General features: G+C 40.3%; 1 protein-coding gene across 1 annotated transcript in view; it reads right to left on the minus strand.

Annotated features, from left to right (window-relative positions):
- Nucleotides 1-25,636, minus strand: part of TAOK1 (TAO kinase 1) — a 68,297-nt gene that overhangs the window by 24,482 nt on the left and 18,179 nt on the right. The window contains exons 2-8 of the mRNA XM_054207859.1: nt 12,248-12,474; nt 7,754-7,825; nt 4,682-4,783; nt 3,275-3,320; nt 2,262-2,358; nt 1,374-1,487; nt 506-597 (exon numbers count right to left, since the gene is read on the minus strand). Of these exons, the coding sequence (XP_054063834.1) occupies nt 506-597; nt 1,374-1,487; nt 2,262-2,358; nt 3,275-3,320; nt 4,682-4,783; nt 7,754-7,825; nt 12,248-12,379 (655 nt within the window). The 5' untranslated portion in view covers nt 12,380-12,474. The remainder of the gene's footprint in view (nt 1-505; nt 598-1,373; nt 1,488-2,261; nt 2,359-3,274; nt 3,321-4,681; nt 4,784-7,753; nt 7,826-12,247; nt 12,475-25,636) is intronic.

The raw sequence follows: 25,636 nt of genomic DNA on the forward strand, positions 1-25,636 counted from the left end.
CAGCCAAGTCTATTCACAAATGACAACATACACTGAATATAACTTTGAAGCTCTCCACTTATCCCAAACGTCATTACTGCAGGACTTGTTAATATACCTTCAGTTTTCATGCAAACAGTATCAACTTATACCACTAAATATATTTTCACACTGGCACTTTCAATGGTTTGTTTCTAGAGCTGTTCAGCAAATAGACTGGTTTTCAGTTCACAAGTCAACTGCCTCTCCCACAGAACGCAAACGCCTTTAGTGATACAGCTTGGCTATTTTCTTTGTCTGGATAACCCTTTTTCGCTGGGTAATGCAAACACCAGTTCAATAAACATCAAATTGGAGACTCGGTCTTGAATTCTAGACAGCACATTTAGCTCTTTTCTCTAAAATTCAAGTCCCAGAGAAATGAGCACAGGGAAGGAAGCGTAGATCTTCCACACTGTAACTCAGCTGACCAAGTCCTAGGCATTAAATAACTCCATTTTATATTTTTTCAAAGAAAATAACTTACCTAACTCAATACAGGTAATTCCAAGAGACCAAACATCTACTTTGCCATCATACTGCCCTTCATCCATGGCTAAAATCACTTCTGGGGCCATCCTAAAATAGGAAATCGGTGCTGAGAATTCCGGGCAATGGAACACGTTATCATCATCAGTATCTCAATGAAACAGGCTGTTTCGCTGATTTCAGCTACCATAAATAAATCATTCCCCAAGATATCAGGCACGAGCATGGGATACTGGGAACAAAGACCAGGCACCCACACTAGCAGGAGCCTATAGAGAGGCTGCGCGATGTTCTCCTGTGCTTTGCCCAGCTCTCCATTTATGAGTATCACCACCTTCTCGCCCTCCCATATTTCCAATAGTTTGGCCAACTCTGGTGAAATAATTATAGCATGCAGTTGTGTAAACACCACAGACTAGGTGTAAGAGATCAAAAGCATACAAGGGATCTGCAAAGGGTTTTGTTCAATGAACCTGGCTTTTCCTATGAAAGAAAAAACACTTCAGTTATTTCAACAACCAGACGCGGTGAGAACATACGAATTGTTAAAACCACTGGGGGGAGTGATTAAAATATATTACAGATGATTCAATCCCACCTCTACCTCTTAAAGTCAGGGTAAGTAGAACAACAAAATATTTTTACTACTTTTTGTGAACTACGAGTACAAGGATTCATAGTTTCTCAAAGTCAGAGCCTAATTACTATTTAATCTTTTTTTGCAAAGTACATTTTATAGTACATTTTACTACTACCACAACCGGAAGATTACAAAGCTAGCTCCAATAAAGCCCAAGTATATTAAATACCCAATAAATTATTCTTTTATTTCACAAAGCCAGAAATGCGTAAAACTCTCGGCTTACCAATATGGCGTCCCCACAAATGAGTTGGCAGGAGATGCTATGGAAGCAGACCCAAAGTCAGCAAGTTTCACCTGTCCTGGCTCTGTCAGCAGGATGTTTCCTGCCTTGATATCTCTGGTTATAGAATACAAATGTCAGTGTTATTCCTCTCCAAAAACGAAAACCTTCCATAGGACTGACTACAAAACACGCCAGTATTGACACGTTCAAGCTGCAGAATACCCTCATTTTCTCCAAATACAAACTCTTTAAACGTTAACAGCTTAACGTGGCCCTTGATCTTAGAATCTAGTTTGTCTTAAAAATCAACTTAAAATGGCACACCTGCATAAGCTTCACGTACAGTTCAGAAAAACCTTGTGAACCAACTATGTCCTTGATAAACGTTTTTCAGAAAATCCTAATAATGTAACTATTGAAATCCTTCATCCTATTAAAACGCAGCAGGTACTTCAAACACAAAGAACATTTGCATCCCATACTTACTGTGTGCTTCTCAACACGTGTGTTCGCGTAAAAATAATTTTTTCAAGTATTAGCGCTGCCCCCCGCCCCAGCAATCTTTGCCTTGCTCAAAGCTATTTAGGTGAACTCAGCCTGCCTTACTATTCGCTGCTGCAAGGGAACGATCAGCATCGTATCAATAGTGAAAAGCTTAGCAAATTCAAAGCAATTCTGCAGAAACGAACACCAGCTGTAAGAGACGGTGCAGAGAGAGATGCACATCTTGCTAGTATCCGACTACTATAAATCACTAGTTTGGGAGCATACGGACACGGCAAAAAACCCCCCCTCTGCTTACAAATATTAAATTTGGGATGAAGGGGATACAATCAACAAAGTAAATTACCTGTAAGCGTGTGAGACAGCAAAAGCATAACCACTTACCTATGGATCATATTGTGAGAATGCAAGTATGCTAATCCCTGGAGAGCACCATGGGTAATTGCTGCTATTTCCACTTCTTGCAATGGCTTTTTATGAACTTAGGGAAAGAATTTATTTGAAATTCAATATTAAAGAAAACAATGCAGTTTGCAGCATGCAAGTGAGTACTGTAAACAATGTAAACAGAGAGAAAACACCAAAACTTCCGTTTTACTAGGTTCAGCAGGAGAAGCAAATGTAAAAATAGTTCACAGCGCAGAGCACATTCTATAATCAGATGTAATCTTCTAACTGTAAAATGGCAGCTATTTACTACCAAAAAGAGACTACTTTGCAACCATAAGCTACATTTCTCTCAGTTCTGTGACCATTCTCCCAAATACCTATTTGAGACTCAATATTCAATTTTCCATTAGTGACGCTAAATCCCAAACCCTAGAACTTTACGACAATTCACACATGAATAAATAAACTGTAGCAATACAGATGACTCTCCAGCAGCTCAGCCTTTTGTCCTGACAGGCTTCTGGCAAGGAAAGGAGACGAACAACTTACTGGCCACACATACATCGTCAAAGAAAGTTCACTTCAAGAAGCCTGATAGAAAAACGACCATTTAACAAAAGACCTCATCAAGCAAAACCCTAATACTGCTGCAGTGCTATTTTAGTCAACAGGCCTCCAGTTGTTAGTAAGCATTAGCATCAACAGCAAGGGTTTTCAGAAATAAATCTTGAAGTGCCGTGACAGGAGAACCTAAAACTCAGAAGAAAATAAATAGCTGACTGACAACTTTAAAATAACATGAACCAAGGAGAAACCAGGCACCTAGGAAAGCCGATATTCTACAGAAAAACCATTAGAGCTATGCAAGAATTTGAAAAACTGCAACTGTTCACACACACTCTGCCCTCAACTAAAACTATATACTCCAGGACAATTCTGTGATACTGTAACTTCCTACTTCAATACTATATTTCTGACTTTCAATCAAATAAACATGCGTGACATACCTTCTAGTAAGTCTGATGCTGATCCTAAACAATATTCCATAACAAGCTGTATGGGAAGAAATCCAAATAGTTGTTAGAAAATCTCTAATAGCAAATGCAAGTTTTCTAGGTATCTATGGAGAAATCTAGAATTTCTATGGCAAAATCTATAAATAATCCCTGGTGCGTACAATACAGACTGCCAAAACAAAACAAGTATTGCTTGGAACGTAAGGGCCACTGACCCCCCCACAAGGACAGCTCTAACTGGAATTAGCATAACCTTCCTGTGTAAGATACCAAGCAACAAAACTTGTAAGGAAGGCAAAAGCATATTCACAATCAGTTATGTATTGTATTACATATCTTATTTTACAGGCATGTACTTAACAGGAACGTTAAATTGTACTTAACAAGCTTATCAGAGTATTAAAGGGCTATTTAGGGATTTACTTAAGATTTTGTCCCAGTCAGATTTCAAAAAAAGAAACTAAAACTTTGTCCTACAGATTTACTGACGCTAACACGAGCAGTACTTGCAATTTAAGCTATTAGTTCAAAAATATGATTTCTTTAGTATATCATACTACATAAACTTTGTCAATGAGAGGTGCTACATCACATTTTTCATTTGACAAAATGCTTCTGCTGCATGGCCAATCACATCTATTCCTACACACGCATTTTTAGGCACGCCAAGTCAAATAAACCAAATTTAGTTTGGCAGGTTTGGGTTTTTTTGTTTGTTTAAATCGAATGTTTGAAATTAACGAGGAAATGACAGCCAGAGATAAAATCAGCTAGTTGGTTTTGTCACCTGAACACACACACAAAAACGACAGCAGAAGTAAACAATATACAGCAGAAGAACTTAGCGAAATCAAAGAAATACTAATGACTCAAAATATACTTTAATTACAATTATCAGCAGCATTTCTAACCTATTCCTTTAAAGTACAACTGAACTGAACTTCTGGAACATATTCAGTCATCCTGTAAGGTACTGCACCATTAACACTCAGCGGCACACCAAACGCACGAAGTGACCCGCAAGTATCTAATAAAGCTGCCATTCTTGCCTCCCAGGCGGTACAAGTGAAACTCTCACCTGTCCTTACAGCAAGAAAAGGGTTGGATACGTTTGTTGAGCCCCCCACCTCCTCCATTATTATTTATTTCAAACACTGCATCAAGCTAAATGCACCAGAACAGCACAATCGCCTTACTCCGCAAGGGAAAGGGAAAATTTCCCTAAATCTTGTTTCCAAAAACTACGTTCCGTTTTGCTGAGCATCTGTGAAGTCCTTGGCTATTCTCATCAGAGTTTGTGCAATGCAAGTGTTCAGGTGCCTCTCAAAAGCCAGCTGGAGATATTTTAAAGCGCCCTTAAGCAAGGCAAGAGACGCACAGAGCGCAGCAGATGCTTACCCATGCTGTATGCTCCCGCAAATAGCAGCCTTTGTATTCTATACTGTTAGGGTGTTTTATTCTTTGGAGGAACTTGACTTCCTTAATAATATCCTGCCATTTCTGTAAAAAATAAAAGGAAAAGAAAGACTTTACAACACTGTTACCCTTTTTTCGGTTGTTGTTAAGTTAGTATGTCAGTTAATTATTTTAAGAGGCAAAACCATCACAAGGTTCCAAATCAAAATAAACTTTCATCAACGCCATGATGTTCACTGCTTAATGCCTCAAGAGATCTAAAAATAAGAACTTCATCGATTAGGCTGTATGGGAAGGCTCTAAGGATCTCTCATCAATGTAATACTATATATTTATATATATGCATAGGATATATCGGTAAACAGTTAATATCTGAGCAAGTCCTCATAAAAGAAGCAATCCTTTTTTAAGGGACATAATTTCTGTTGTCAAATCAAACATGCATCCCAACCTGAGAGAGATGTGGACGGTAAGTGTCCTTCAGCAGGATCAGTTGTCTCTCACTTAACTCTTGTAGGTATAAAGACCTATCCCTTCTAATAACTACATTACACCGGATGAGACTCCATTTATCAAACGCCAAATATCTGACTACCTTCTTGATAATGTTTCTCCGCAACTAGTTTAGTTTTTACAAGGACAGATTTAAAATGAGTTACCTAATAGATAAGGGAAAGGTTCTGCAGGAGGAAAAGAATAAACAGATAAAACAAAATCCAAGTTTATAACACGGGAACCTCTGTCAGTGCAACTTTAAAGTACAGAAGAGGCCAAAAAGTCATGTTCCACTGTGTGCCTAGACACTGCCATTACTCCCCTCGGAGGAAATCGCCAAGTCCTCCCATTTGCTGCACATCCACAGCTCCTCAGGCAAGGGAGGCAAAAGCTTGTAAGCGCAACAGGGTAACTACAACTACCGGAAAAACTCTTCAAAAACAAGCGCAGTAGCTGAAACCATTGAAGTATGCAGACATCAACACGACAGTGTTGACACTGAAAATGTTTTTGAGAAAGCATATCAGTTCTCAAGTGAATCAGAGGGAGAGAAACCTCACCCAACACCAAAAGGTTCAAAAGCTGTTTTTCAGGTCCTGTTAATCTCCCAGCACACGCTTCTCCAGGTGCATGTACGTGGCCAGAGGGACAGAGGTCCCATATACCCAAATGCTTTGGAAAACATGTACAACAACCAAATCCTCCTCAATAAAAAATTTAGGGTTATCGAATCAAGCGAAACCAGGGAACACAGTAGCCACAACTGGGGCAGCTTATTGACTAAGCATTTCTCAACGCCAGAAACTTCATGAGAATGACACTAGTGCTGCTATATGAACATAAACTCTCTCACTCACATCCTGGTTCCAGTTCAAGAATGACTTCAATGCCTTTTACCTTTAGCTTCAAAGGCTTTGAGGTACTAAGCTATAAAAAACAAACCAAGAAACCATCACGCTAAACGTCTATATTGGGAAGAGAGAGGTGATACATTAGTCAAGGCGTATTCATGATTTCCTGTGTAAAAAAAAAAGCTTCAAGATCACATTAAGAGCACAGCGCTACATATTTCAAAGGTTTTTAATGTATTTTGAAAATAGAATATGTCCTTATTTTAGAAAACGATTGTTCCCACCAATGATAAAATCTTGTTATGAAACCAAAGTAAATATAAATGATAAAAGAATGCCCTTAATCAGTTTTCTTTCCATCGGCTAGATCATTAACTCTAGCAAACTTCTGAACAAAACAAGTAAATATAGAAGTAAAATAGAAAGTGTTTTAATCCTGGTCTTATTACTTTCTTCAAAATAAAGAAACATATGCATTGAAGACAAACAAAAGCTATTTCTGAAGCATGCACAGTTTGTTTCATTCATGTGAATAGAATATTTATAGCTCACAGTAATTAAAACAGTAGGACAAGTAGTAAGTACAAATTATTCTTTCATCAGTACACAGTTAAACAAGTCACCGCAGTGACAAAATAGAAACACACATAGCAAATTTAACTATGAAGCTGGAATTTAGGACTGCTGGAGAGACACCGCCACCTCTACCTCCTACACAGACACATACACGCAGGAAGGAATAGCTCAGCTCCTTGGAGCGCAGAAGATCAATACATAAAAGGCAGGCACAGAAAGCAACGAGTTGTTAGTCAAACTCATCGGAGCAAGACTGCTTCTGAGACGGGAATATAGAGAATGGAGGGAGGGAACCATAAATGCCTTGAACAACACAGTTACAATAAATACTTCTATTGAAAAGTCACACCATGATTTGATAGACGTCGTTTAGCAGAAATAATACCAAATCAGCTGCTCGTGTCATGTTGGGTTTTTCAAGATTCTGTATTAGCACTTAAACATTTCAAGTATAAAATCAATTATCTCTGTTAAGCATCCTACGGAAAAAGCACACATCTGGGGCGGCCATGAAAACACTTAACGTTTAAATCTCAGAGGCCTACTTTTACAGTCCTCTCTGCAAAGACTGCCTTAATCCCCAGCTCTGGCAGTTCTTCCCTAATTATGCTGCTGTTCGGATTTTCACACTCATTCATTCACTGCTGTTTTGCTTTTGTTTTAGCTCCTCATCAGCACAGTCATTCCAGGGAAGGATGCATTCTGCCTTACTACTCTGTATAAGCAAGATTCCCTCTGAATCTTTCACTACTGCATCCACTGCTACTATTGCTTTGTCCAGAAGCAACACGGTTATTTTAAAAGGGACTTAAAATGGAACATTTAAGGGCAACAAGACGTACTAACAGACAAAACTACTCGTTTTCATTTTCTTTTTTGCTTTCTAGAGATTTATGTAGTTCCATAAGAGCCCCTTCTGTCTGGAAGCAGTCTTATCCACCTTCTCCAGGAGCAGATTAGGCAGAAATACACTGTGAACAGTAAACTAATTTGTTTTGTTTACACAGTACCCTCATTCACCTTTACATTTATAGGAAGGATCTCTCTTGTTGTAACCCAAGCTAATTAAAATCATCCCACATAATAAGTATTTGCAATGGTCAATATTTAATAAGCAACATGTTCTACATACCTCATTGGACTGCTTCCCGCTATATGACATTTTCTTGATGGCCACCACTTCATTGGTGCGCACATCACGTGCCTGTAACATGAAAACATGATGCATCAGTTTCTTCAGATCATGATTCCCCATAAGACATAAATCAAACACACTCATAAAAAAAAATAATCTTTAACCATTAGTTAGCTTTTGCAGAGAGTTAAACTAAAATATCTTTCAAAGGGTCTGACTGCTGCATCTATTAGAAATGTCCTTCTGAAGTTAAAGATCACCCTCCTCTCTGTGAGACAAGGTACGACATTTTTCCATGCTCAGCATCCAGCAAGTCTCTGCAGGAGTCGAGTACCGTCACTTCTAAACTAAAAATCACAGCTTATAAAAGTGGCCCTGATTCAAGTAGAAAGGATTTTCCCTCTATCAACTTCTCTCCCTGCCCAGGTCCGTTCCCGACAAAACAGAAGCCAGGCTCAGCCCCCTCCTTCCATTCCAAACATAAGCAAAGATGTCACAGGACACGCTGGAGATACCCGCTCCAGACACCGGCGGCTTTCTCCCCAGTGCTCCCACAAATTACCTATTGTGTCTTAAAGGCAGGCGGATGATATAGAGAGAGACGGCAGCGACCTCAGAGACCCATCTTCAGATTCCTATTCAGACTTTCACTTTCTCAACCCAATAATGTTATTATTTCCACTGCACAATAAATGCCCGTGGTTTTTCACACTTCAGAGGCAGACTTCCTGCCTTCAGACAGCAACAATCCAAGATAAGACTAGACAAGAAGTTGTGTTTAATTTAGCACCAAAGCAACGGCTCATTCACCCCGGCAGAAGAAGAGGCGGCGTTGCTCCCCCTCGCAGGCAGGATGGCTCCAGACCAGACCCCAGGATTTCAGCAGCAGGGGACGGTGCTGGAGGAAAAGACGCCCGAGTCCCTCTGATAAGAATAATCAACTTGGATATGGAGCCAAATGAGATAAATCAAAATAACGTGCACCACAGCATTCACTGATGAAAATGATGATTTTTCATATATTTGTGCTATGAAGCACAGCCTCTCAAAACATGGATTAATGAAGTACTGGGACTCTGCCTTTTACATAAAGGTTTTTCAGTCATGTTTTAATTCTGCCGTTCATTAAAGAGATTCCCAGAGTTCCCTGTCAATCTTTATTTCAACCAGTTATAAGCTTGAACCCATACTATTTTTAGTTTTCTTTCAGTTTGAGAGGATCTTTCCTATTGCTCGCTGATATTACAGTACATCTAAGGTTGTGGAGGGACGTGAATATTTTTGGTTTTGAGACAAGAAAGGAAGAATAAAATTCTGTCTCCTAGATCTTGACTAATTAGAGACAATGTCTGAAACATTCCAATCAGTGAAGAACTGCAATAAAACAGGCAAGCAAAATACTAGAGTAGAGCAGAAGGAACACAGCTCTAACAAAAGAGTGGGTTATTCTTCTGCTCCATCTGCAGCGTTCCAGTGTAGTAGGCTTCCTGTGTCAAGCGAAAGCTATTATTACACCGCAGAGCAGGGAGTAGGGTAAGGATAACACCAAACTGATTCAGAGGTGCCAGACTTGCAGTTTCTAAGAAACTAAAACCATGAGGTGAACCAGCAAAATTCATGTCAATTATGAAAGGAAAGGAAAAAAAAAAAAAAAAAAAAAAAAAGATATTTTCTGCCACTGCAGGATGTAACAGAAACAAAGAAACAGACAAGAGTGAACGCACTTAGGCAGTTATCATGCAAGATAAATATGTCACATCTTCTCGGGACCAGTGCTAAAAGGAAGGAAAGGTAGGTACAACCAACAACAAAAGACTAAATTGCATTTTAAAAAAAAGTAGGGGAAAATTTCAGAATTGTATGGATTTTCCTACTTGTTAATTACTCCCACATCTATTTATCATCAACATTTTTGGCCCAGGCTGCATGCAATGAAAGCAGACTGGGGGGGGGGGCTATGTATTGGAAAACCCAAGCAAATAACCCTTGATTGCGTTTGCCTAACGCCTGCGGTCCCTCATCACGAGAGACACAGAGCCACCACAGCTGACACCCCTTGAATGGTACAACCATGGAGTTTCATTCGCTTTTTTTATAGTTTCCCTGTGATCTTGAATAATTGAAAAAAGACAGCTCCCAGACAAGAGCCAGGAGGGTGTTACAAGGCCGGCTAACTCAAACAATCCAAATGAACGAAGCTTGTTTTATGGCAGACATTGATGCGTGTGTATCCTGCTTTCCTCCGAAAACTCCATACGAAGGATCAACATCTGGTGACCAGAGTAATTTCAGCAGTGACACAAGCAAAGCATGAGCAAAGGAAAGGTGGAGTATGTCATCGGCTTTGGTAATATGCTTTTAAGCAGTTATTAACTATAATTCAATATTACTTTGATTGGAGAAAGTTTAATTGTTTGCATTAGCAAAAATCAAAATCTTGTTAAAGAAACATAAGTGAAGTTTTTTCCTTAGCTTTATAGAGGAGTAAAGGACTCAAGACATACACTCCTCTACCTTAATTCTTTATGTTTATTTAATTTGCACTGAAATTCTCCCTCCATGTTGTCTTCCCCATCTTTTGGATTTCTGTTTGAGGTATGGAGTATTACAGATTCAACATCTTAGACCTGCTGCTAGTAAAAAAAGATACCATAATATAACTCAAAACTTAACAGGTTTAAACTTTGTAACACAGAAATAGCAACAGCGTATCTTCTTTGTTGGAAACTTTCTCTCGAGTTGTCAAAGCCCCCAAATGGGCTGTAGCGCAGGGCACTGCTTATGCTTGTCCTTTTGCAAGCCCCAAATTAGATGTACTTTCTGTCAAAGAAGCACAATCCAAACACTATCAAGTAATCACACTCCTTAGTGAATAAATACCAACCTATAATGAATTGGTAGTCTAAAATGGTGGGGGGGGGGAAGAGAAAGAAAGGCCTAGAAATTAATGACCTCTTAACTTTTGATCTTGCAGAAGGAGCTGGTAATGGGCAATCAGCCCTTACCACAACTCCAAGCAGTCTACAAACGCTTCTGGATCATAGACTCATAGAATCTTCATGGTTGGAAAGGACCTTTGAGATCATCGAGTCCAACCAAACACCCTACAATCTCTGCCACTAGAGCATGCCCTGAAGTGCCACATCTAGACGTTTCTTAAACACCTCTAGGGATGGTGACTCCACCACCTCCCTGGGCAGGCTGTTCCAGTGCCTGACCACTCTTTCAGTAAAGTAATTCCTCCTAATATCTAACCTAAACCCCCCCATGTTTGGGGATGTTTCGGATGATGTTTGGATCCCCATGTTTGGGGATGTTTCGGATGATGTTTGGCATGCTGTTAACCCACAGCTCACAGGATACCTCAGCTGTATGCTGGTTTTCCATACCCATGTGGTCCAGGCACACCTCTAGAATGCACATCATTCCTGAAAAACTTCAGTGCTATTTCCACACAGCAGTAAGACGGATTTGTCAGTTCCCTCCTTTTATATCCGCTCTTTAAACAAAGGGAGTAAATGACACGAAGCAAGGGCCGCAGGTGAGTATGGTTTCATTAGAAAACACTTCCTCCCCCAGATCTGTTCCCAGACAGTGGCAGCTCATAGTTTTAAGCAGGGAACAAAATTAAGAAGCTTTTCCTAATTAGTTCATCTGTGCTGCATTAAATTTGTGCTGGAAGGTTCCCAACATGGTCTGCTGCAATTATTAACAATGAATAGGCATCTCATAAAATACTGACACAAATGGCTTTCTGAAGGAAAACTGGCAGGTTTGGCCACACCTCCTATAATTATAAATGTGAAAAGGTTGTCTGAGGAAAATGTTTTTTTAATGAAGGTCTCGCAGTACGCACTTTGGTTACCATACAGCAACCTGCAAATGAGGTTACCATGAGACATCCCACCTCCAGTTGAGCTATACAAGCAGTCTGGGAAAAATTCTGCTGTCCAGACGTTCCTGTCAAATAAGTTTTATGCAGATGAATACTGGGATTTCTTGCCTGCAGTAGGGAAGGATGTGATAGGACAAATGACAACAAAAGCACCAACATTCAGGTGTCAAACACAAAGAATGGCTTTAAGGGAGCCTGAGGGTACGCAGGAGGGGAGAGAGAACTCAATTTCTCTCAAGGGACAAGAGATGATAAGGAGACAATCAGACCAAGAGAACTGCATTGCCAGTCAGAATCAACGGAGCAGAAGTCCACGTTTTAATTTGCAGATAAATCCCACGATGCATCTAAAAGCACCAGTCAAGGGACACACTTCCAGTTTTTCTTTTCAGTTTGTACGCAAACACCTTACAGATACTGTGAGCCTGTGAATGGACTGAGACTGTACAGGCACAAGAAAACATCTCTGCCCCAAACAGCATATAAAAAGATTCACAGTGGTTTCTTTTCCTCGATATGTACAAAAGAAGTCTACGTTCACAGCTTAAAGGTAAAAAGAGATACAGCTAAAATTCACAAGTCACGGAGATACTTACAAAATAAACTGCTCCAAAGCTTCCATGGCCAATCTCTCGGAGGTCTGTGAAGAGCTTTTCTGGATCTTCTTTGAAGAAGAGCTCTGCGATTTCTGGGTCCTTCAGGCTGCCCGCTCGGCTGGTTGATGGCATCCTGCTGGGCAGTTAGCCGACCGACTATCTGGGTTTAAAGTGCTGCCTCAACCCTTGGTTCATCTGTATGAATGGAGCCTCTTCAGCATGGATTACTGCAAGAAAAAGATTGCAATCCTTCATTGATTATCCTCTTCGCAAAGAGCCAGAAACAAAGCTACAGCAGAGCAGGGTCCACTTCTTCCAGAGCGAGCATCCCTGTTGCCTGAAGCAACGCAATCTGTCTGCTGGTATAATGTCACAGGCCCACTGTGACCCCAGTCAAGCATTTCTATGGAACACAAACCAAAACACAAAGTAAGACACATTCCTTGCTCCAGCATCTGCTCAGTCACCTATAGAGCAGCCAAGAGAATCTCTCTGACCCACAGCAGTCACCAGCTTGTCACTAGCGAGCCCGTATTACCTTGACACCCTCCCCCTGAGGAGTTACACACACTATGTCTTCAAGTAGTGTTTAAACTTTGTGCAGCGGATGACACAATTGCATATATATATATATATATATGTGTGTGTGTGTATATATATATATATGATCTTTGCAAGACAAGATATACGGTACAAGTATGATGTGTACAAACCACCACTGCCATTTATTAATCTGTATTTGCATTTTTTAAATTCAGCTCAGTATTTTTTTCCTTCTGCAATTGTCCTCCAGTTAAGAAGGTGCTGGTGACCAATTTTTACTTGTTTCAGCACGCACATGGAAACTCCTCTAAAGCTTCTCCTTCCACAACTAAATCAGCCATGGTCTCTTCTGTTTTTTTTCTCTTATCTAAATTCATTATTTTTATCTTAAAGTGCCCATTCTTCAGGGCCTTATTCACAACCCTCTTCTAAAGAAGAGCAGCATCCAGAACAGGAGACACCCACTTCCACACACGACGCATGTCTTCTACTCTGCTAAAGCAGATGCAACCACACACTTTAATCGTGATATCACACGATACAGTCTTCTACAATAGCCCACTGGCAAACTCCTTCTTCAGAGGAACTTGCAACTTCAGGTGCCATTGGGAAAGTAAGCAGCCTTTTCTGCTTGCATGTGCATTTGCTTTCATTTACTCAAAGTGTCTTGGAATCTACCCAGAATAAAAGTATACTGTCTAGTTGTGCTAAAAATCTTACCGTATCTCTACAACAGGTGAAGCCAAACAACCATTACAAATAAAATGCCTTTTTTTTTTCCCCCCCATGTCTCCTCTCAATTCCCTGTAAATGGTCACCAATAAAAATAATTCCGTATCACAGGCAAACAGCTAATCACACAGCTCACTTCTTCCCCAAAATCCCTGTCTGCTCAAGACTTCTGCTTTTTTTAATTCATTTTTCTTGTCAAATTTGTTTTCAAAAGAAGTTTTACGTCTTCATAATGGAAAAAAAGACAATAAACCCGAGTTTAACCAGTGTATCAGAAGGCCCTATCCCTGTCCATTTTCCCTCCTTTTCTGGACATTATAACACCACCTTTCTCCAAACCTCAGGATCATCAATGAATCATTTGTTTTCCCCTCCCTGAGGAGCAATTCCTACCAGGATGGAAAAAGACATACTCCTGTAAGTTTACGCTCTGTGGTACTCTTCTCTAGACAGTTGCACCATGTGAAAGTGCCAAAGACTGCCGGCTCCTTGTTAGTTCAACAAACTGCCAGCATCGCTACGAGGAGAGCAGGATTGCGCGAGAGACAGCCAGGACATACCTACTTGTAAAGTCTTCAAGAGTCTCCAGTTTTTGCATTGAAGACATGCGTGGGAGAGAGAACGCAGGGAAGGGAAGCAAAATCCAGCATTTTCATAGCTTTCCTCCAAGCAGTCAGCATTCAGAAAGACTTATAACCCAAAACATATTTCCCCTCTCAGGGGCTAAGGAAAAACTGACACACACACACAAACACATATACACAGAAAATATTCATCTGTTCACAGCTCTGCTATACTGCACGAGTGAGCACGCACACACACACACATTTTGTATTGATGCAGGATCACTACAGCAGCCTTCGAAGCAGGCGGCATCAGCACAGGAGATACCCAGCTGCCGATGAAGCCGAGCGAGATGCACAGGAACGGGACTGCGATATCTCCACCTTCCGTTGCATAACGCGGTAACGAATACCGTGTGGGAAGGGAAATAATTAGCTTCAATTCAGCTCATACCTGAAGCATGCTACATTTATGAAGACTGGAAGAAGAGTTGGGTTTTTTGTTATTTTTCTTTCAAATAAGCCAACAATATTCCACTTGATTCCAGCTCTAACAAGCACATAACACTGAAAGACAACTGTTTCACATTTACAGCCCCTGACGAAACAATAGACAAAAAGCATCAGTCAGAAACGCGAGAGAAAGGAGCTGGGGGAAGGGAGCTGATAACCAGAGCACACTCAGTATTATTGAAGGAATGTTTCTTGGATCGACAGTAATGATGTCATGTTCCATCTTTTAAGAAGCATCAGATTCTTACAAAAAGGACATTGTTGTTCAAAAGCAACTGCTGCAATCCCAGAATGCCCTTTTCCCTACATCTGTTAGTCAGAGGGGCTAGGCTTGGATAAACCTGCTAATATGGCCAAAAGTCACATGTCCCCAGGAGCAAGCGTGCGTGTGAGACCGGAGCCAGGAGAAAAGCCCTGCGCACACACAGCTGAGATGGATTACGGCCTTTTCCCCCTCCCCACCTACCCCCATGCCAAACCAGCCACTAGACTCCTTCTTGGCATCCTTTCTGAGCATGCCTCTGAAATGTCATCAACAGGCAACACTTTTTACTGCTGCTAAAACTCTTCCCAGGCTCACTGACGATACAGGCAGGAGTGGTACGGGGCTGGCTACCACGCTGCCGGAATTCCTATGGCACATTGGAGCAGAACTCCTCATCTACCGTGATACACCTTAAAATACAGCTTCTCCCCCACCTTAATACTGAGAGCACAGAGACAAAATTAATTGTCTTTATTCTTGGAAATAATTGCTGCCTTGAAATGCATGAGAATAAAAACATTAAGTATTGAAACCTATTTAACAGAACAGTCACAAAAGTATATGTGACGCTACACTTATCATTTGATCTGCTTAGATGGAACAATAAAATGCATTAATGTAAATTCCATCCATAAGAAAGCTTTACAGTGTCTCACTTACTAAAGTGCTCCCATTTTTTTTATGGATGCTACAATATTAAATTCCTTTAGTCTTTTTTTTTTTACCCAGACAACACGTGCTGCCTGCCAAAGCCCGATAGTGCCAGCAGCCGAGATGCTCTGCCTCCTGCCTTGCAATAATGACACCTGAGCACTTTGGGGAAATGAAAGTGAAGTCAGGAAAAGTGGCATGCAACGTGGTTATTGCATTATTTTAAATGTATTAAAAATACAGATGAGTCTTAGGATCAAAAAAACCCCTGCAACTAAACTGCACTGAAAATTAAATCATATACCAGCAGACAGCTGGTTTTCTAAATTACGGTCAAGTTGCACTTACATATTTTACCTTCTTCCACCGATGCACTCCCTTTATTACAGATTTTTGGATCAGTGCAGCTATACTGTTAAACACAACTGCTCCCAGTGGATGGGACCAATCATCTCACCTTAACAGCTCAGATCAGGTGGCCGGATCCTGGTTGTGGCCAAGAGATGGGCACTGCAAACAGGATATGGCACCCTCTGACTGTGCCCGTGTCTGACAGCTGAAGAGGAAGTCTACCTAGAAGCCACCTTGCAGGCTGCTAAAATTAGACAAAATAAATTCCATGTTTTTTTCCTAGTTGTCACTCATACAAAGAGAGAATATTGCATTGCATAAACAGAACTACTGGTACTTAGATCAATTCCACTCATAACCGACAAGGTGACGTAGAAATACGAGAAAGATTCAAAATAAGCCAGGGAATGATCAAAGCACAAGACTGGACCAACTCTATTTCCATCTAGTAGGCTGAACTAACTATGTTTAGTTAGTGGTTACCATTACCAGTGTAAATGACACCGACTACAGGCCGAAATGTTTTATCAAATTACTTTAATCTGAATAACTAACAGTTAACAGAAACTGCACGCACAGATGCACCAAAGTCTATGAAATCAATAAGACGTTGGATCCTTTGTAATTACAGCTATATTAAATGTACATACACACCTCGAACCACTGACACGAGGAAGCTGAAGACGAGGACAGGGTAAGACCTGTTCTCTGCTGTGTTTTCTGCCTCCCTGCCATGTCGTCTCAAGCTGAAGTAAGACCCACCCCTGTGACTAACATCCCCTGGGATCCTGCAGAGCAGAACAAGCAAAGCTCTAAATGGTCAGTTGCCATATTTAAAGTGCATAGTTAAGCCTTGTGCTGCAGAGACCTCAGAGAAATTAACATCTCTCCTCAGTAAAATATCTGACAGCTGTCAGTGTCATAGATAACTGTTTTCATGTAATAAACCAGCCTACTAAGAAGAGAACGTACTTAGCCTTCCCTGCAAAGGAGAAGGGAACCCACTCACCGAGACCTCCATCATCTTATTTTCCAAGCTCACATCCAGACCCACTCAGTGAGAGTGACGGTGACCAGAAGGTATTAGGTTACACTAAACATGAGCGCATCAAAGCATCTCTAGTTCCTCAAGACGGTTCAAAAGTTTGTAGGAATGAAAATGTGACAATTAGCATATAGGCTTGCTTGTAGATCATTAGCATTAAAAAGCACCGCACTTTGTCCACACAAATGAATTTTCAAGGAATCAACATATTCAACATCCTTCAGCTTCTACACATAAGAATATTATAACCAGAGTTAAGCAAATACCATGTGAGCACAACATGGAAACGACGAACAGATTTATGCACCCATCATCCTGTGTTTCTCTCCATTTCACTGGGTACCAAGAGACATGCTACACGGACTCCTACGATGGCTAACGAGGCCAACAGGAATGCTGTCCTCCATTATTAAGTTATAAACAAAGAATGATTTGCAATTTGAGGCATAAATCTTGTTTTATATAAATGCCATCTGCTATACAATACACTTAGCACAGTAAAAACTGTAAAAACTCATCTTTAGTATCAAAGGTAGCTACACTATGTATTTTTCCCCAATAGAATATACCCGACGCTTTAAAAATAAACAAAGCAGGAGATGATTTACAGCACCTCTGATCTTTAGAGCCGCGTGCTGTAAGAGCAAAGATGATAAAATGAATATGCAATACAGAAAACTAATGGCCCTTCAAAGTTCTTCTTACCCAAAATCATAGGGGATAGAAAAAAAAACAGCCAAAAACCTTCTCCGCCAAGAAAACACCACCAAGAAACAACAGCCCACCATAACATAACTTCATTTGGAAACTGACACTTAGATTATTATTTTTTTTAAAGCATCTGAATTGCACGTAGTGCAAACAGTTGCTAAATTTTACTGTAATTTCCTCTGGCAGGATCTAATGCAAGAGCATCAAGTAGATGGGCAATGAGTGTCATCATGCAACTATTGAAAAAGGGAAAAGGGATTTTCTCATACTTGCATACGGGTCAGAGCCGGGGAGTGTATGAAGCAGAGATTAAATTATTCTTTTGACACGCTATTAAAAATCTCCTGAATGGCTTCCAGTTGACATTGAAAATTTCCACCACTATCATAAATATGGTAAGGTGGATCTATTCAAAGAACTGACTTTCAATTTTTCTTTTATTTTACTTACAATTTTGCCTGAAGTGAGAGATGGATGGTAAGAATGCTTAAAGAATGATTAGATGATAAGAATGCTTAAAATACTGACTTTTAAAAATTTCTGTATAGCATTGAATGCTTGAAAGTACAACGTTTTGGGAAGTAGCAGACAAATCACTCCCCATTTTTGCTAGACTCTGAATAAAAGCCTGTAAGATAAAAAAAGTAAGCTAAATTATAGAATGCAGTTGCTGCTTGTACGCAAAATGTGAAGTAGTCACTATTCCATGCATTTTCAGAAAATAAAAAAATCTTAAAACAAGTTTTCTAGCATACAAACCAAAAATATCCGCATGTTTGAGCTGTTTGGTTATAAACCACGCAGAGGAAACCGCAGCTGGACTTGCGGTATCATATAACATTGTCTGTTGGGTAGAGGAAGCTTCTTCTCCGACATATATCTGAGATGCCAAAGAGACTGTCCCAGCACAAGGTACACCTGCGTACCCAGGCGCATCCTCACTCAACCAGGACCACACAGGAGCCTGAGCTCTGCCCTTATGTGACTAAAATACCCCATCTACAACACTGCAAAACACGGCCACAATGTACGGAAAAAGAAAACAATGTGATGAAGGGCACAAGTATCATCTGAGTAGAAAGAAAAAAAGTTATTAATTTTACTCTGAAATGCACTCTCAAGGCAAAACTGTTATTTTGCAACACCAGTGTATTCTCTTCAGGCAACAACAGTATGTTGCACCACCCACCCCTCAGAGCCGTGGGGATGCAAGAGCGATGATTTGACGCTGATTTGGTACCAGAAGCGGAAGGGCTGTACACTTGGTGGGGGCATATCAAAAAAGAGGATGAAGGTCCAGCATCACAAGGAGCAAACACTCGTCACACCAGGCCATGCCGATACATGTGACTTTAGGAACAATGCTACTACTCTTGACCTATTTTACCATCTGCATATAAATCAGCCTTTACAATTTCAGCCAGATGAGTTCTATGCATGGAGTTACCTTATCCAGAAAGATAAAGGGCAGCCAGAGATACATCCCATCACTTCATTTGCTGTTCATCAAAAGCCAGGTGCTACCAGCCTGCTGTGGTGGGTCCTTTCTCTACGGGCACAGACCGAAGAACTTCTATTGGCTTATCTGAAATTTAGGGCATCTGCCATCAGTGCAATACTGACAGATTCAGGATCATCTTCTATCCATCCTTCTGCACCTCTCAGCAAATGCAGGGACACATGTTCATCAGGTTCTTCATGATCACTGGGAAAAGTACGTTCTTGATCACTGCGCCCAATTTCTCCTTCCAGCAAGCTTGTACAAACTATATACCATGGTTTTTATTGCTTTCTAATTAAAAAAAAGAAAACACCCACTGGTCCACCCAGTTGACTCTTTTTTGCTGTTCTAACAGAAGCAGAGCAACTCTAAAGTGCCTTAACGTGCCTCGCACACATAGGAGATGAGTGACTGAAGGTGGCTGTTTTCTTCAACAGCTAAAAATCAGCTTCCCGTCCATGCTCAATTACACCACGGCAGATGGTACTGAGACAGTTGTATTCTAGGTGATTATCACAACGGAAAGTCTATTAGCATCTCCAAGCCTCTCAAAACGGACAGCAGTTTTAGTTACTTGATTCATGTGAAACCACAGACCACAGACGACTTGCATACTTGGGTAAACCTCTCCCACCCAAGCTAACAACAAGTTACTTCTCCTAGTTCTGCAATTTGGAAATCTTCCTAGAGTGGTAATTAAGGGGGAAAAAAAAGATATCCCAGAAACGAAATAAGAAAAACCAGGAGATGCGGCAAGTGGCATTCAGCTTCTCCCATGCCCCGCAAAAGGACAAAAGGCACTTGGGAACATTTCCCTCGGGATCCTGCTAACTTTCTTTTGCCACTTAGTAGTGAGCTGCAGCTCAGATGAAAAAATTCTGACAGAGTCATGAACTTGCCTTTCTCTTAATTATCTTAAAACCATTCTTTTTGGTACACTTCTCCATGGTGCATCCACGAGGACTATCTGTCATTAAGGAAAAGAGAGGTGCAGATGAATGGCATTCTACAAGAGACTGTTAGAAAAATGTTTAATATTCAGAAAAAAATCTGAAATGCTGTCACAAAACTGATTTAAAAAAGGAACCATCCCGAAATAGTGCCAACTACAAGCAGAATAAAGGCACCTGGAATGGTCTGAAAAAACTAAGTTGTAAAAGGTAACTATGGATGGAAAGCCGCACCGAGATGTTGCTCTTTTCTAGACTGCTTTTCAGTCTCTAGCTTATGTATGCAAGATGCTCCTCTGCTTTCTACCAGTCCCTAAGGGAAGGGAAAAGACAGCAGTGCCTTGTCTCCGATTCAGGAGCCCCTTCTGCTGCCAAAGACTGAAGCGGGTGAGATCTTACAGCCATTATGACAGTGAGGAGCACCTTCACGTGGTCTACAACCCCACACATGCCTGTGTAACTGCACTGAGATCCCCTACAGAGCAGGAGAATGGTCATCAAATGCTGCCCTCTTTATATCTTCCACGTTCCCTCATCTATGTATTTCTAGACGGACTAGATTATAAAGGTTAAGATGAATCTGCACCGGGATATTGTGATGAATTCTGGGAGCTTTTTGTCTGCGTGAGCACCTATGTTTTGGTTATGGGGAACCTTTTCTTCCCCAACACGGTAAATTTTTCTTCATCTGACAAAGAGCAAGCCTAACATTCCAGAAAGATTCCTTTTAAAAAGATTTTTGAGCAATGGTTCTATCCTGGAAAAGCCTCTTTGCAGATTTTTTTTTCTTTCTTTCTCTGCTTCTCTACCTATATCTTTTCTTGTATTATACTTCTTCACAGAACAGCCTCAGGAAGACACTTTTATGTTAGAGAACTGCTTGCATTTCTCTTATACATGCACTTGCAGACTCTGTGGCTTACTTTGATTTCCTCTCAAAATTCTGACACTAAAATGTCCATCATCAACTCCCTGAATTACTTACCCCAGCACACCTTCTGATCCCGCTGAGCTCTTCTGCTTGGATGTTTACTTTCCAGGAATGTCACTAGCAAAAGGGTCAGAAAGTGAAGTTTCCCAAACCTCCGCTGACAAACCCAGCAGTAGAGCAAAAAGTGCAACAATTATCCTGTGCCTTCCATTTAAAACAAAATGGAAAGAGTTTTCTGTATTTCTGATTATTTCTACAATCTTTCAAGATTTCTAAGTGGCAGAAAAGATAACTCTAACTGGGTAAGCCTGTTCCTGTGTTAAAGACAGATATTCTGAACCAACTAGATCTATTTTGACAAGTTACATATGCCGGTTATAAACAAACAGGAATATATCTAACACTACAGTACTCCTGAAAACGACAGTTTTATTAACTGGCAGTTCTGCAATGCCACTCACCCGAGAAATACCAAATCTACCACTGACCCTCCCACTTAATGCAAATAAAAGACAATGCTGAGGCAGTTGAAAGAAAAATTAATGCCAAAAAGCATCCTGTATTTTTTCTCCTATTTAAAGCAAAACTTCCCATGGGATCAAAAGTTAGACCTACAGAATAGCTGAAGAACAGCCAGCGTTCACTTCTCAAAGACCAATGTCATCAAAGTTCAAGAAGTGCTAACCATACCCTGACATATTCAACACGAACATCTCCTGAATGTCTTTGCTTGTGATAGTTCTGGTACATTTATTAAGAAGGTCATCTCTAAATTTAGCAATTCCTTAGGCTAGCAAAGCTATGAGGAAGGCAACTGGAAAAAATGCAATCTTCTGTCCCCCTTCTTTTGCAATTCATTAAGTTCACAGTTCTTGCCAACTGTTTTCCTTTACTACATAAAGCATCACATTAACACACACTCTGTGACTGCATCACCTACAGATAACTCTCTGTGGCCACCTCTCTCGGACTAAAGAGTATGCATTACAACAGCTCCAGTGCAGGACATGCTGTGCTGGCAGCATACTGGCCAGGAAGAGGTTAGCAAGCGGCCAGCTGATGAGAGTCAATTAAGTCTAGCAGCAAAAATACTGGGAAACTCCAGCTGTCCATAAAAAAAAAAAATAAAAAAAAATTAGTCAGATATCCTAATGGGACTTGGGTTTAAAGAAACCTTTTCTTGACCCCTAAGCAGTTTTGCCCCAGAACAATAAATAATGTAAACGTAAGCAAATTAGCTATTTTGGATTCAGCATAAATAACTCAGAAATAAGCTACTAAAGCTCACAATATAGATAATTACCCATGAGAAAAGAAGTAATTAAGAAGTAGTAGTATCACACACAGTTTTAGGAAGGAGGCCTGAAAGGAAGCAATTTAAAGTCTTCCGACCAATAAGTAAAAAAATGAGAACGGTGAAACTGAGCTTGCAATTAAATTCACCAGAGTGCAGAAGAACGCCAGGACACATGTCCACCCAGCCAGAGGCTACGTCCAACCCCCCAGTCCACAGGTCAGACTCTTATTTGAGGAAGTACGAACCTAGCGAAACCAAAGCCAGCAGGAATGACCTAACGTAGAAAATAAAGTCAAATACTAACAGAAAAATCCAAGAGAAAACTGGAAGATTCTGCAGGGATAATCTTAAAACCCAAGCTGTGACAGCAAGAAGCCTCAGGCAGTCACGCAGCCTGCTCCGCGACCAGGCTGGAGAAAAGCCACACGGGAGAGCAAGGGTACAGGAAAGAAGGAAAATTTTCTGCACAAAGAAGATGACTAGGTCTAAGGCATGGTACTGTCACAGACCATACATCAGGAAAGCTGGTCCTTCAATAAACTCGTAAATTAAACATTACTGACCTACAGGATGAGTAAGTAGCTGCCCTAGAAGACTGATGTACCTCCGGGGTGACGTATACTTTTGTCACAACTGCTGTCCCCTTCCAACAGCTGCTGCTCCAGAGAAGCTGCCCACAACGGCTGCAGCCAAACCGAACAGAAGAATTAACTGAACTAATAATTAGTGGAAGTAACATGCTAATCACTTGGTGACTGTGATAGACTAAGAACTAACAAGCCAAACGTGTATGCACTAGACTATATGTCATTAAAATGACAGAACAACTCAAAAGGATATTCAAAAAGAAGTGGGTGGTCTTGTACACAAAATTATTATGAGTATTAATTAGTCACAGATGGAGAACAGAAACACCACCTCTGAACCAAGAGCTGAAATACTGATACAAGTCACAGAAAAAAAGCAAGAGGTCAGATATATAATTACATGTTTTGAACCAGGGAAAAGGCCCTCGCAACCAGAATGACCACAGATACTGTGCAGATCCTGCATAATATTTGCATTTAAGATTTGGAATGGGAGGGGAAGGAACATGACAAGTTTTATTTAGGGCAGTTGACAGGACCAGAAAGTACACAGGAACCTAAAAAACCAACGTGAATGAGCAACAAGACAGGAGATGAAAGCTCAAAAAGTAAAGAACAGTCAAGCACATATCTACTGTTGAACTAAACACAACTCAGGAGCTGAGCTTTGTGCAGACAGCTCAATGAAAATAATTGCACCATTATGCAAAGACAACATCAGACTTGTTTTTTAATAAACAACACAAAGAATTAATTAGGAAAATACAGAATTTCTGACAATACATTAAGGAAGTCTCTGCCATGCTCCGCTCCTGGCTATTATTCTTCACTCACATCTAGCAATAAATGAAAGTACGGTACAAAAAGGCCTCAGAAATAGAAAGTCATAGATGTCCAAGAAAACAAACTAAGTTTGAAGAGAAAAGCTGCAGGAGTTAAAAATCATACATAAGAAGGCCATGTCAAGTGCTCAGACTTCAAGAACAAGTCCATAAGTCCACAAAATGTAAGAGTAGCATATTTATAACAGAGTGAAGGAATTCAACCAATCAAGCCATAAAGGGCAAAATTAACCTGCAGAAATTACTGCAAGGTACTGAGCGCAAGACACATAAACATTGCTTTTTAAACTAGACATTTACATGGGTAAGAACATCCACAGGTCAGGTAAGGTATTCCTGAGTGCTCCTGGCACCTCTTCCAAAGCATCCAGTCGTTACCACTGCCAGAAACAGAAGACAGGACCAGACAGGTGACGCATTAGATACTGGATGACAATTTTTCTATTGCTATTCTTCTAGGGTCAAACAAACATCATCAAAACGCACGTTGTAAATTTTGTTTAACACAGGAGTTTATAAAATATACCGTTACCATAAACAAACAAACAAACACGGTTTATTTAAAGGTTGCACAGAAATAATGAGAAAGTACCTTACTAGATTCTAGTAAGGTGCACGTATGTGATGGACCTTCATCATGGGACAAACGCAGAAGAGGCATTTCGGAACAGATCACCAGTGAAAGGCTAGTCTGCTCTTCAGAAGGAGTGACCAACCTAACGGAGCTCACAGAAAGAGCCATCAGAAGTTCAGCAAAGGTATATGGCTGCTTCCATAAGTTTGTAACTTAAAGCAGGGTCAAAAAGGGGTTCAAACATATTTCAGCATCAAAAGAGTTTAAAACCTTCTATAACCATTAAATCTCTTCACCAGATTACCAGATTACCTGTGCCCATAAATGCCTTTACTGAGCAATTATTTCACACATTTCTAGAGCCCAAGAGCAGCTCCATTCCTACTGGAATTCCCCAAAATCATGGCAATTTGTCCCATTTTACTCCAGCTCAGATTGAGTATTTATTTTTCCTGTCTCCACATGACCAAGCAGAACAATTTTTTAAACGGCACACAGCAAGGGGATGAGTCAAATAACCAAAAGCAAACAATTACAAATCAAGGAACACCTTTTTCACTATTTTACCTACTTGAAGAAACGCTTCTCCAGTGGGTTCTGCAAGGCCTACATTACTTGTCTTTATGCCTTTCACTTAAAATAAAAAGTAGTTTTCAGGATATATTAAGATAACAAGCACACCCTTTTAATTTGATGAGTTTTATCTGCTTTCATGGGGAAAACGCTCATTTCAACTAATATACAATACAATTTAGGTAGCAGTGGTTCAGATACAGAATATGTCTCAATTGGAAAGTTAAGATCATAGGACTGAATGTCCTATTAAGTCCTGTTCCTGCTATTTTGAGCAACTATATAATAGAATCCAATCATCAAATAATAACCAACTCCTGAGAACTTCTCAAAGCCACTACTCTGATTATAAGGCTGCTCCAGAAACCCACTCCTATTTTGATTAGGAACCAATTTAAGATTAAGAACTGATTATGACTGATTTACAGTTTGTATTTACTATTTGTCAGTTTACACTGACTTACTCTTTTTCCCATACTGTCCTTAAAGTTTAAACAGTCTTCTTCCCTTTTCAATGTTGAGGGATAAGCATAAGTACAGAGATATAATATGTGGCCCCTTGGCCTGTTAGCTGAAAAAAGCAAACAAGATTTGCCTCCCTTTACGACACAGGAGAGAGAACTGGCTTCCCAGACCATCCTAACAGCCCTTCCTCACATCCGTCCCAAACTAAGGCTTTTTTTTTTTTTTTAAAAAAAATCCCTGACCAGAATTGTCCACATCTGCTTATTTCCTGGACACATAGCATTGAAGTTTTAAA

Source organism: Rissa tridactyla, chromosome 7 (genome assembly GCF_028500815.1).
Source record: "Rissa tridactyla isolate bRisTri1 chromosome 7, bRisTri1.patW.cur.20221130, whole genome shotgun sequence".
Taxonomy (NCBI): Eukaryota; Metazoa; Chordata; class Aves; order Charadriiformes; family Laridae; genus Rissa; species Rissa tridactyla.